At 37.7% G+C, this 14,179-nt stretch overlaps 1 protein-coding gene and 1 non-coding gene across 4 annotated transcripts in view; one reads left to right on the top strand and one right to left on the bottom strand.

Annotated features, from left to right (window-relative positions):
- RBPJ (recombination signal binding protein for immunoglobulin kappa J region) overlaps nucleotides 1-14,179 on the bottom strand; it is a 107,122-nt gene that overhangs the window by 61,540 nt on the left and 31,403 nt on the right. Inside the window, exon 2 of one of the 3 annotated variants that reach the window (XM_061164505.1) lies at nucleotides 7,164-7,346. The exons of the other annotated variants lie outside the window; for them this stretch is intronic. Coding sequence (XP_061020488.1) covers nucleotides 7,164-7,180 — 17 coding nt within the window. The 5' untranslated portion in view covers nucleotides 7,181-7,346. The remainder of the gene's footprint in view (nucleotides 1-7,163; nucleotides 7,347-14,179) is intronic. 3 annotated transcript variants of the gene reach the window in all.
- LOC133071985 (U6 spliceosomal RNA) lies at nucleotides 14,069-14,175 on the top strand. The gene has a single exon (XR_009696598.1). It is a non-coding gene; the product is annotated as a U6 spliceosomal RNA (small nuclear RNA).

Raw genomic sequence — 14,179 nt, 5'->3', positions numbered from 1 at the left:
ATAAGTTCAATTTCATGCACAATTAATCTAGCTGCTATCACCAGCACTTCAACATACAGTTTTGATCACTTTCTTTCACTCATTGCTATGATAAAACACAAAAGCACTCAATCAAAGTAAATGCTTTGAAAATGTTTTGTTCTATCTCCCACCCTAGGAATCCCCAGAATTCCTTACAACAAATAACTAAGGGGCAGAGGGGGAAAAGGGGCAGTCGTCCTTCCTGACCACTAGCACATTTTCAATTATGATCTTTCAAGATTTTATGTTGACTCAGTAACTGTTAAAGCAACACCTGGAGACGTGTGGAGGTCAACTAAGGCTGCCATGATTTTATTTGCAGTTTCTCTTCATCAGCTACCAGAGCCTCACAGAGCTCATTCACTCAGGTGTAGGAAACTGGTTACATGGTTGATACGGTCTCCATTATGAAAGCTGTACTCCTCACTGAAGTGACAAGTCTGGCATTTCCAAGAAAATGCATGCACATTTTCCTGCTCATCACTCACCTACCTACACTAACAGTTGAATAGTGTAACATCAACTGATTCCATTGTATTTTTCAAAAGAAAGAGATTCCCTGATTTTTATGACAGTTTCAAAGCATATACCCATTTTCAATTAGGTTCATAATTGAGATGGGTTCTAATACTCTTAACAGATATCCCAGATCCCACAGAAATGCAAAATAGTATTATTTTTAAAGTAAATTATAAACTAGTTTCAGAAAGTTCCTAATTCTAAAAATACTATCATTTACTTAAAAGATTTTTTTTTAAACTTTGTTACCTTCAGAATCTAAAATAACTTTTAAAATACTTTCAAAGCACCTTAATCTTCATTCTTAGGGGGTATTTTTGACTGATCTGTTTTTAGTAACCAAAAGTATATTGGAACCATATCTAATAATTGACATAGTAATTTTATGGTATGTTTTCTTCTGATCCTAAATGTGTGGTTGGGGTGCTGCCTCTGGTCAGTGATCTCAGTTCTAAGACAACTATAACTAGAAGGTAGTTGAGTTTCTTTCTAAACTACAGTTTAGGAGGAAAAGCTTTGAAAGAAAAAGATAAGTTGCTCTCATGTGTTATGATAACCAAAGTAAAAGGGACACAGTTATAAAGAAAGAAATGACACAAGGGTATCCCCTTGCATGAAAACTTGCACCCAACAGGATAAGCAGCATGAGGCCAAAAGTGATGATGATGGAAGTAAACATGACTAACATAATGATGAAAAGCCAAGTAACACCACTGATAAAAGCAGGAAGTCTGAGAAAAGATATGGTTGGGTGGGGGACTCGGGGTGCGGTGGAGTGCTTGGGGAAACAACAATAGAAAGGATTCAGCTGTACATGGAAAGAAAGGACAGAAGTGTACATGAAACAACAGGTTCCAAATTGGGAAGGAGTACGTCAAGGCAGTATATTGTCATCCTGCTTATTTAACTTAAATGCAGAGTACATCATATGAAATGCCAGGCTGGATGAAGCACAAATCAGAATCAAGATTGCCGGGAGAAATATCAATAATCTCAGATATGCAGATGACACCATTCTTATGGCAGAAAGTAAGAAGAAGCTAAAGAGCCTCTTAATCAAAGTGAAAGAGGAGAGTGAAGAAATTGGCTTAAAACTCAACATTCAGAAAACTAAGATCATGGCATCTGGTCCCATCACTTCATGGCAAATAGATGGGGGAAACAACGGAAACAGTGAGAGACTTTTCTTGGGCTCCAAAATCACTGCAGATGGTGACTGCAGCCTTGAAATTAAAAGACGCCTGTTCCTTGGAAGAAAAGCTATGACCAACCTAGACAGCATGTTAAAAAGCAGAAACATTACTTTGCCAACAAAGGTCCATCTATTCAAAGCTATGGTTTTTCCAGTAGTCATGTATGGATGTGAGAGTTGGACCTTAAAGAAAGCTGAGTGCTGAAGAATTGATGCTTTTGAACTGTGGTGTTGGAGAAGACTCTTGAGAGTCCTTTGGACTGCAAGGAGATCCAGCCAATCCATCCTAAAGGAGATCAGTCCTGAATATTCATTGGAAGGACTGATGTTGAAGCTAAAACTCTAATACTCTGGCCACCTGATGCAAAGAACTGACTCATCTGAAAAGATCCTGATGCTGGGAAAGATTGAAGGTGGGAGGAGAAGGTGATGACAGAGGATGAAATTGTTGGATGGCTTCACCGACTCGATGGACATGAATTTGAGTAAACTCCAGGAGTTGGTCATGGACAGGGAAGCCTGGCGTGCTGCAGTCCATGGGGTTGCAAAGAGTCAGAAACTACTGAGCGAATGAACTGAACTCTCCCTTTCTCTAAATCCATAGGCTCTTGTTCTCTGCTGGTATGACTAACAACAGCAGGTCTACAAACTGATGCAAAGACAAGCCACCATTCTGAAGGCACTTAACCCACTGCGGGGAGGGTGCGGAGGGGAGAGGGGGGAAAATACTTAACCTACTTTCTATAATTTCAAAAGGTAATTTCTAAGTTGACCAACCTAGACAACATATTAAAAAGCAGAGACATTATTTTACCAACAAAGGTCTGTATAGTCAAAGCTATGGTTTTTCCAGTAGTCATGTATGGATGTGAGAGGTGGACCATAAAGAAAGTTGAGCATCAAAGAACTGATGCTTTTGAACTGTGGTGTTGGAGAATACTCTTGAGAGTCTATTGGGCAGCCAGGAGATCCAACCAGTCCATCCTAAAGGAGATCAGTCCTGATTATTCATTGGAAGGACTAGATACTGAAGCTGAAGCTCCAATACTTCGGCCACCTAATGCAAAGAACTGACTCACTGGAAACGACCCTGATGCTTGAAAAGACTGAAGGCAGGAGGAGAAGGGCACAAGAGAAGATGAGATGGTTGGATGGCATCACCGACTTGATGGACATGACTTTGAGCAAGCTGCAGGAGTTGGTGATGGACAAGGAAGTCTGGCGTGCTGCAGTCCCTGGGGTCACAAAAAGTCGGACATGACTGAGCGACTGGACTGGAGTATATTTCACCCAGTTCAGAGCAGCTACTATTATGGTTTTGACTCAATTTCTAAGAACTTGCAGAGAAAAATGAGTTGGGCTTATTATCTTTTGGCTATTATTTTGGCAAAGATTTTATCTGTTTTTCAACTCCCAAGTGCAGAAAACTAATGTACAAATTCCATTGTTACGAAACAATTTACCAGAAGTCTTCATTCTCTTATTGTTTTCTAGGGAGGAGGAAACTGTATTTCAAACACAATCTTAAAACATGCATATGCTGACACTATCCTACTCTGAGGCTTTATTTTTTAAAAAATACTCACTAGGAACTCTGTGATCATCTTTAGTAAGTCTATAAAGCAAATATGTGCTGTTATGAGGATACTGGAATAGCAGAGGCACTAATCCAAGAAAAATAAAAATTCAAAAATTATCAAACCCTCACAAAAACAGAAGTTCTAACATTTAACTACCTTAAATATCTGTGATATACCTAATTTATGGTAAAAAATTTTTCAATGTTAAACTTTCATATTTACCTTCTGAAGCAAAGGCGGCATATGAAAAGGTTCTAAGATTTAAGGAATAGGAGAATGAAGGGGGTAGATTTTAGTATGTATCATCAGTTTTTTTTCGTACTTTTTTAATTGCATGGGTCATTTTCATCAATTCAAAGAAAGAGCAAACTCCTCCACAACTAAGAAATACTATAAATTTCTTATCTATGAGCCTTGTCGAGAAGGAAATGGCAACCCACTCCAGTATTCTTGCCTGGAAAAAATCCCATGGACAGAAAAAGACTGGCCGTCTACAGTCCACAGGCTTGCAGAGTCAGACACGACTGAGAGACTTCACTATCACTGACACCATGAGCCTTTAAATATTTACCAGGGCAAGCAAGCAAGCACACACACACACAAATAATACTATAAAAAACAAAAATGAAGTTTCATAGTTAAATACCTGTTCCCTACTGTCGCAGAGATAAAACTACTGAGCTAATAATACTGTTTTAAATATCTGAGGTCTTCTGCGGCTGAAATCAGTTTGACAATACAGATTTATAAGACGGAGTTTCATACTGTTTTCCAGTTGATCATTACTAGAACTTAGGTCTGCAATACAGTACACATACGTACCCTTGAAACAAGTTTTTACACAATTATATCATGTGATACATTCATGACATTTCCTTTTCTGTTCTTTTCTGCTTCATTTAATTTGTCGGGGGGGGGGGGGGGGAGCAGCGGCAAGAAGAACAGCCACTTATTAAATTGATTGCAAAATGGGCTGCCATTGGCAGTTTGAAAACTACTGATCTAAGAGTTGATTAACACCAGAATAGATGCCAAGGGACAGTATACTAGATTACTTGATAAAACAGGCTTAGTTAATGCCACTCAAAAGCTGTAGCCACTATCTTTCCCTTTTCTTCCTACTCCTCAGATAGTCTCCTATACTAAACTTCACTGGCATATCACTAGGAGCCACAGACTGGAATCTATCCTGGTCACTTTTTCTCAGCAAGGCAAAACAATATAAAACTAATACCACTGCTGAGGGACATCTATTACTATGGGAAGTATACACTTAGTGGAACTAAAAGGATCCAATCAACATACACATAAATGTGCATATCTTGTTTATTTCAGCTTAAAAAAGTGAAACACAGAGTGAAGTAAACCAGAAAGATAAAGACCAATACAGTATACTAACGCATATATATGGAATTTAGAAAGATGGTAACAATAACCCTATATGCAAAACAGAAAAAGAGACACAGATGTACAGAACAGACTTTGGGACTCTGTGGGAGAAGGCAAGGGTGGGATGTTCAGAGAGAACAGCACTGAAACAAGTATACTATCAAGGGTGAAACAGATCACCAGCCCAGGTTGGATGCATGACACAAGTGCTCAGGGCTGATGCGCTGGGAAGACCCAGAGGGATCGGATGGGGAGGGAGGCGGGAGGGGGGATCGGGATGGGGAACGCATGTAAATCCATGGCTGATTCATGTCAATGTATGGCAAAAACCACTACAGTACTGTAAAGTAATTAGCCTCCAACTAATAAAAATAAATGAAAAAAAAAAAAAGTGAAACAAGTTTGTTTCCTTTCTATATTCACTGCGCTGATTTTCTTTTCTATTACATGTCTTAATGCTGATCATAACCCACTAAACTGAGTTCTTGACGCACTAATGAATAGGTAGAAACCTGCAATTTGAAAAACACAGCTTCAAGGAACACACACATCAACCTAGCAGGATAAGAGAACCACAGATAAACTACCAGTCTCGAATGGCCACCTTCTTTCCCTGAGGAGAAAAAGCTCAAAAAACTGAAAACATTAGTCAAAGAGTGATTGTTTATTTAACTCCAGGAAGACCATACAAGAAGGTATAAGATTCAGGAAAAGAAAAAATGTGACAGAATTACACCCCCACAAAAAGGAGTTCCTGATACAGCATTTAATAATCATCACCACTGTTACTCCAACACTGGCTTCTCGCATGCTCAATCCTGCACTAAATGCATATATAATTTATCTATATAAGTGGTGTGTGTTAAGGAATGTACATGTGTGCATATACACATAAGTATATACACATAATGCAATATATAAATTATATAAGTATATACTTATGGTATTGTATTTTTAATACATAAATTTATATTTTTTTCCAAGTCATTCTTACAACCTGTCAAAACAACAAAGTAGTGCCAGAGCTGAAACCCAGGTTGGCTGGCTGCAGAATCTAAGCTCTTAACCACTAAGGTATAAGCTCTTCCAAAAGAAAACAAGTACCCAGCTCTGGCTGTGCATCAAGAATCCTCTGTGGCGTTAAAAAGAAACAGACGGATGCCCAAGTGCATCTAAAAGGAGATATGAAAGGAGACTTTTTTAAGCTGAAGTGGCAAATATTACAGAGAAATATATTTTGTAGACAACGTATCAATACCATCTCCAACCCATTATGTCAGAAAAAATCTTTTTAGGAGAGTAGATATTGCCATATTGGACATAAAACACCTGTTGAATTAATCGACAGTTGGCTTCACCGTGAAATTTAATTCACTGTCATTATAGGCTAGAATTTAATATAAAGTCCTTTTGTCTTAGATTTAACAACTAAATTCCACTGATAATTTAACTGCTGATGCATCAAAAGGTTCTCAATATAAGGTAGCCTAAATGATAAAAATTACAGGCTGTACCACTGTATTTCTATTACACTTATATTTCCATGATTTAAACCTCTATTTTCCCAACATATTTTCCTTCATAACCTAAAAGATAAAAAATTTTGAACCCAACGTAACATAAATGAATTCAGCATTCTCCCTGGGTTGATTCACTTCCACCAACTTTAAGAAAACATTTACTAACAAGCACATAGTACACAATTAGAAGGTTTCCAAGGTTTCAAATAATTAAGAAATAGTTTTGACTACATCACTCAAATAAAATGTTATGAAGATAAAAATCTTAAAGATTTTTGATGGTTAAGAAGGTAAATATGAAGCCTAGAATTACCACTATTAGCAACCATAAGTAACAGTGGGACTACATACCTCAAGCACATGAAAGATTAACTGTATTCTTATGGTGGTGAAGAGAGAACAATCACACTATTAATGAAGAATCACTCACTTTCCTCTCAGTAAAAATTTTTTGTAAAAGACAAAAACAGCACAAACTATAAATGGTCCACGTAAAAATTATTTTGTTTGGTCAAATTAATACCCTAACTGAAGAACTGCATCCAATTATTTCCTATTCAGGCTACCATGAAAGGACAGCACTGCAGAGGAACTAGCCTATGATGTAAATCATAAAGATAATTACAGACTAACATGTGAATAATCCCCAAACTATTTCATGAAAGAAATTATAGCCCATTACTATTAAAATTTAGCAAAAAATTACTACTCCAGTGTCTCCTATAACCGTATCTCAAAAGGGAGGGGAGAGGGAACTCATTCAACAAGCTTGGGATATACAGTTATTTTTATAAACAAACAATACTTTTGTCATAAATCCATAACCACATCTGCAATCTAAGTATTAAAATATTTTAAAATACATGTTAATTAAATATAGAATCATTAGTGTTTGTTCTACCCATGACCTTGAGGGATCACTGGAAGATTTCTAAAGCATACCTTTTAATCCACGCCATGGTACTTCAAGAACATGTTAAGGTAAGCCACAGGCTGGAACACTTCGATGCACCTCAAAACACCTCAGCCAGTATATCTGTATCATTCTCCTTTCCTTTTGAGATCAAAATGTTTCCGAAGAACTACAATGCTTCCATTTGAATGACAGTTTCATAATTTCAATGACTTAAAAACAAACAAACAAACAAAAAAAGGACTTAAGTGTTGGTCTCTTAAGCCACTAGTGCACTGTGCTAACTGCTGCCACAACTAAGAAAAGCAAACCCGCGGCTGCTACTGCCATGTAACACTGTCATTTTTAACATGACCCTCAAGTGAAGGAGGGAGAGTACTTGCTTAAGCGGCCAGTGACAGCCCTTGCTTTTCTGCATGCGTGAGTACTTTCGCTTCAGTCGTGTTCGACTTTCTGGGACCCGATGGACTGCAGCCCACCAGGCTCCTGTCCATGGGACTCTCCAGGCAAGAATACTGGAGTGGGTTGCCATGCCCTTTCCAGGGGATCTTCCTGACTCTGGGATCAAACCCACGTCTCCTATGTCTCCTACATTAGCAGGTAGGTTCTTTACCACTAGCTTGCTTTACTGGGATCTATCCAAAGCCCACAAAACTCTCTGCCCCAACTGATTCTTCAGTTCTCTTCTCAAAGAATTAAAATAACCTAAAAGACAGGTCTGGAACACTTGGTAGATGCCAGGTTCTCCTCTGACCAACTATTCTGTGTAGAAGGAGAGCTGGAAATTACCACACACCTGCATAAAATGGAATTCGTTAATAGAAACAACAGGAATGCCCTCAAATGACACTCCTTCCTGATGCTAATATTACTGAATCATTTTAATTCCATGGAAGTCATTAAAGTGTAAAAAGTTTCTGTTTTAAAGTTTACTTCTATGAAGAGCATGCAGATAAATGAATAGATCAATGGCTACTATCAGGTTTTAGTGCTTCTGTGATTGCCTTGGCAGGTTACCTGATTCCTCCTTCCTCTTCACCCCACTCCACCTTTTTCACACATGAAGACATTAAAAACACTTCATTACTTAAATGATACAGTAAGAAGTCTATGTATCATATTTTAAAACTAAAAATTCACTCAACTGTTGCTTCAAGCTTGGCACTCTACAGTTATAAGAAGAATGAACACTCAAAATACACAAAAGAAGTAAAAGAAGCAACACACAAATCTATGTCATAAAGCAATTAACACTGCTTTAGGATGACTGATCAGAAAACTTTTAATAAAAGCAAGCCATAAAAAGAGCTTCCAAGGGAAGGAGGGAGCTGGGAGAGGTTTGCTTACTCTGGGTTTGTGGAACAGCTTGGGTACAGGTTAACAGACAAGGAATGGAAGATGACAAAAGTTTCCCAGCTAGAGCTAAAAAGCACATGCTAAGGAAAAACAGAAATTATTTCCTGCTTAAAAGGGTAGATTCAACAGATGAATATCAGAAATATTCCTGAGATTTAGATTTATTGCAGGTTGTAGGGAATACAGATTACAAAATACAGGTAACTCTTCGGAATGCTAGTAATAGTGGCATAACTGAATACAGAAAAGAATTCTACCAGGGCAGGTGGGAAAATAATAATGAACAACAGAAACAAGGGATCTGGTCCACTGAATCACTGCAGCCACAATCATCTTTTAAACTGATCATTTCCCTCCTCTAGCTTAAAACCTTTCAAAGCCTCTATATATATTACAACCTCCTGGAAGGAAATCCACATTTTTTCCTACACTCTGTCCCTCCAAATAAACATATCCTATATGTAACTATCAGGGTAATGTTCCTGAAGTACGATTCCTCTCTTACATGGGAATAATAATATGAATCACTGAGAACTAAGGCAGGCTTTAAATACATTAGATAATAAAGAATAAAAGCCTAATGTTTACTCATTATCTCATTTTTCATAATCCCATTTTATAGGGGAGAAAACTGACACTCTGTGGTCAAGTGATTGACCCAAGAAAACACACAATAAGAGAAAAGAACTAGGACTTAAACTAGATCCTCTAGCTGGAATTTCAACACTTTTTTTTACACAATACTGTTGTAAATATTATTGGAGAAAAGGCAAGGTACTGGGGCTAACACTGTTGATAATACGCCAGGAATTTAAGCTAGGGACGTGTGTGTGCATGTGCTAAGTCACTGCATTTATCTCTCACTCTGTGCCACTCCATGTACTGTAACCTGCCAGGCTTCTCTGTCCTGGGATTCTCCAGATAAGAATACTGGAGTGGGTTTGCCACGCCCTCCTCCAGGGGATCTTCCCAACCCAGGGATCGAACCCACATCTCTTATATCTCCTGCATTGTGCGGCAGGCTCTTTACCCGTATCAACACCTAAGAAGCCTCATGCTAGGAATCTAATGGTATTTTATTTCATCCTGATCTAAGACTGACTAGTTACCTTCTTTTACAGGTGAGAAGACTGAGGCTCCTGGAGATTTGAGCACTAATCTATTCAACATAATGCATCAGAGACTGAAAGTGGTTGGTCTAACATTCCCTCCCACGTGCCCAACTCTAAAACCCACATTCATGTTGCTACACTAATCTATCTCCCAGAAGCAATCAGAAGAAATCAAGTCCAACACTGAAGCTGTATTCTTCAACCTGGCTAATATAACAATAATCTAATTTTATAAATTTACCTTAATCAAAACGTAGGCAGTATATATAAATAGATTTTTTTATCTATAATTTAGCAAGAGACTATGCACATTCACTAAGGTCACTAAGAAGGATTAGAATCATATTTAATTGCTCAAGTCAGAAAGTTCATTTGATTCCTACACATGAGATCCAGGTTGTTAATGAACTTATGCACACGAAAGATCTTTTAAAGCTGACTTGTAAATCGTAGCAGTTATCAAAATAAATTTTGGTTGACAAAACAAAAATAAGCATGAAACTTATTTCCCTTATGAAGCTGTGTGGCCATGTTTCCCCATGGACTGCTACCAGTCTTAGCCTCACGGAAAGTAGATCAGGGTCTAGCTGAAGATAGTCGGTCAGTTATCAGTTAACTTCTCTATACAGAAAACAGGACCTACTTACAGCACAGGGAACTCTATTCAACACTCTGCAATAACCTAAATGGCAAAAGAATCTGAAATACAGATACATGTATATGTATATGGGGCTTCCCCGATGGCCACGCAGGAGACCCAGGTTCCACCCCTGGGCTGGTAAGATCCCCTGGAGAAGGAAATGGCAACCTCCTCCAGTATTCCTGCCTGGAATATCCCATGAACAGAGGAACCCAGCAAGTTACGGTCCATAGGGTCCCAAAGAGTCGAACACAAGTGAGCACACGTGCACTGTATATGTATAATCAAAGCATTTTGCTGTACATCTGAAACTAGCACAACAACGTAAATCAACTGTACTCCAATATAAAATAGAAACTAAAAAAATACTACAAAGACTTTATCTGTCACATACTGTTTTACAGCATCCCAAATTTTATTACTCTCAAACCATCAGAAATCTCAACAGAAAACTTTTTAAAGATCATCAAACGGTATTACAGAAATTTGTCAGCTTTTAAAATATACCCATGTAGACTTACTCTAGGAGAAACTTGAGTTTGGAGACTTCCCTGGGTGGTCCCGTGGTTAAGAATCCACCTTGCAATGCAGGGACATGAGCTCAATCCCTGGTCGGAGAACTAAGATTTCACATGCTGAGCAACAACTAAGCCCATGAGCCACAACTGAGAGTGCCAACACAGTCAAATAACTAAATCGAATTAAAATTTGAAGATTAAAAAAAAAAAGAAACCGAGTTTTGTTGAGGGAAGAACACAATATTAAGAGGTATTAAAGAAAAAAGGTGTTGGGTTTGGTTTAACTGGACATATGCAACAGCTCCTCTCTGATCCAGTTTCTGGTCTCCTCCAGACAACATTTGCTCTAGCCACACTGGACATCTGCACACTTCTCAGAATATACCATGGTGTTTCAGATCTCTGGACCTTTGCCCCACCTTCCCATACCCACAAACTGCAGTAGTACTGGGCAAAATAGAATTTAACGTCACATGGTATTTAAAAGGAAAAGAATAAAGGGGAGGTGAGATAGGTGAGACGACAAGTTAAAAAACTTTTTAATGTTTTCAGTGCCTACAATAGATGACATACTACATGCTGAGCTAAGTTAGTGTTTTTACATAAATTCTCACAGGCTATTATATATAAGAAATTTTTAAGAAGAGAAGTTCTAAATTCTGAGTTGATAATGCAATGTGTTTTTAATTAGATACCATAATTTAGGGAATGTGTTCTACAGAACTTTAATTTTAAATGAGTTGTCAACCAAGTACTTAGAAACAGTCCTGTTAAATAATGACAGCAAAGTAACCTCTGCTATTATCTAAAGTATGAAAATCATGTATTCTAGGTATTTAAGTTCTAAGCTCCTTTTTGCCAGTGCTAATAAAGGTTTCAATTCTAAAGCTAAATCTAGTTTGAGTAACTTTCAAAGAATCTTTCCAAGAATGATAAACTATCCAATTCCCATCTTGATAGTAAAACTGTAACTCCTTTTCCAATTAAACACTGGAGACCAGGGGACTTCAAGCACCTATAGCTAAGAGGTTAAACTCAAGATCAATGAGACCCACTAACTAAAAGACATTTGAGATCTAGCAATTCTGGAAGATGCAATATTCAGCTAATTTTACTTCTGAGGAGTTCCCATATGGGGAAGCTCTCTTCTCAAAATGTATATCCTAATTTTCAGCAACATCATTAAAAATTAAGTGGCTGCTGCTGCTGCTCTTAAAGTGACAAACACCCAGAGGTCAACTGGAACATGGTTGAATTTTTTGCTAGAAATCTAGATAGCACAGTATGGACAAATATAATATAAACACACACATGCATACATACACACACACAACTATCCTTTTTCAAATAGATCAGTGTTAGCAAGTTGTTACCTGTCTAAGCTAGGAGGGTGGGGAAAGGGAACAGGCAGATGGAAGAACAGTACATTGTTCAAGTGCTGAGTAAAGGACATTAGGAAGGAAAAGTAGTAATGCAGTAAATCAGCTCATAAAAACCACTAGGCATTTACTCAAAACAAGCAAATACAGCCATCAACAGAAGCTTCTTTCCCTTCTAGGATATGAAAGGAAACTAAGGAAGAAACACTAAAGAGTCGGAACCAAATTTACCTCTACTTTCTTTAAAGTATATACTTAACAAAAATGGTTATGAGTGAATTGACTTTCTCCACATCATTTTGTTTCTCCTTCAGTTTACTTGCTTAGGTCTCTTTTTGTTTAAAATAAAATGTAAATTTTGGTGGCTTGAAAAACTGTGGGGTCATGAGTATAAAAGATTACGCTGATCAAGTTCTGGACTTGGGAGTGAAGAGACATAGGTAAGAAACTCACTGGAAGGGTAATTTCTGACCAATCACAACTTCTCTGTAGAATAAAACTGCATAAAAAAAAAAAAACAGAATAAAACTGCAATAATAATGCTTAAATACTGCTTGAATGTGAAAGTACCTAGATCACTGCCCATGAGAGTAAAGCATAAACATTACTGACTTTGAAGGCACAATCTGATGATCAGTTACTGCTAATGTCACAATTCTAAAGCCAAAACAAAACATTTTCCTATAAATTTTTTATTTACTGTTCAAGAAATACTTATGTTTTAAATTTTTCACACTTTTACGTTTATTTCAATTACGTGAATGATGATCCAATCTGTGGCTATAAATCATGCCTTCAAGCATTTTCCTTTCTCTTGATAAATTCATTAATTCAACAAATATTTTAACATCTATAATGTGCCACCCCTTTTTTAAAGTACTGAGAATATCTTTGTGTATAAATCAGGACCAAAATCCTTGGCAGCAGTTTACAATGTACTGACAATCAGAACATTAGATAGTGGTAAACACTATGGAGAGAAACAGAAGGAAAGGATAAGGTAGACAGGGGGTGAGGTGTACAATTTTAAATAAGCCCTCAATGAGGTAATATTTGAGCAAAGATCTGAAGAAGGTGATGAAATATTATTTCCTGTGAAGGAAGGGCCCCAAAGCAGGAGTGTTTCGGTGAGGAACAGACTTCAAGAGAAGATTATTAGGAGACAAGAGGTTATGGGAGTTTGTGTGACAGGTGGGGGTGTACACGTTGTAGGGAACATCAGGGAGGTCTTGAGCTTTTTACTCCAAATTTTGAGTCAAACAAGATCAAGATCTGAAGAGAGGAAGGTCAGCATGAATTTGGCTGCAGAGCAGAGAAAGAGAAAAGGCATAAGGGAAGAAGCAGAAGAAACTAGTTAAGAGGTTATGGTGACTATGTAGGTTAAAGATGACAAAGCCTCACACAGGACAGAAGCTGTCTGAAGTATCAGAACCTCCAGACCTATTTTAAAAACAAAACTACCACATCTGATGATACTCTGGATCATGGAGACAAAGCAAAAAGAGGACTAGGACAATGGTGACTCCAACGTTTCTAGCCTAAGTGACCCAAAGGATGGAGCTACTTCATGAAATGAGGAAAACCTAAGGAGAAGATCAGGGGGGAGTTTCATTTCTTAATTTTCTATCTGTATGAGACTGTGGCTGTTTACCAAACTTTTGGTGATGTACGTTATCATTATGCTGCATATCGTAAACTTATATAAGCTATGTGTCAATTATATCTCAATAAAACTGGGAGACAAAATACATTAGAAAAAAAGAAGGGGTGTTTGGTAGCTCGGTTTAGGTATAATAAATTGGACATGCTCAGATAGTCTAAGAGTTTACTACAGTTTATCAGAACTTTCTGCAGAGTAGGGTGATATGAGTCAGGTTAGTCTACTTAGTTCTTGGTTGCAGCTCAAATTTTTTAAAAATGAGGTAAATGGTGCTCACATTGGCAGCACACATACTAAAACTGGAATGATACAGAGAAGATTAGCATGGCCCCTGCACAAGGATGACAGGAAAATTCATGAAGCACTCCATATTAAAAAAA

Source organism: Dama dama, chromosome 17 (genome assembly GCF_033118175.1).
Source record: "Dama dama isolate Ldn47 chromosome 17, ASM3311817v1, whole genome shotgun sequence".
NCBI classification, from domain to species: Eukaryota; Metazoa; Chordata; class Mammalia; order Artiodactyla; family Cervidae; genus Dama; species Dama dama.
Note: the sequence above shows the minus strand (reverse complement) of the source record. Positions and strands in the feature narration are given on the sequence as shown.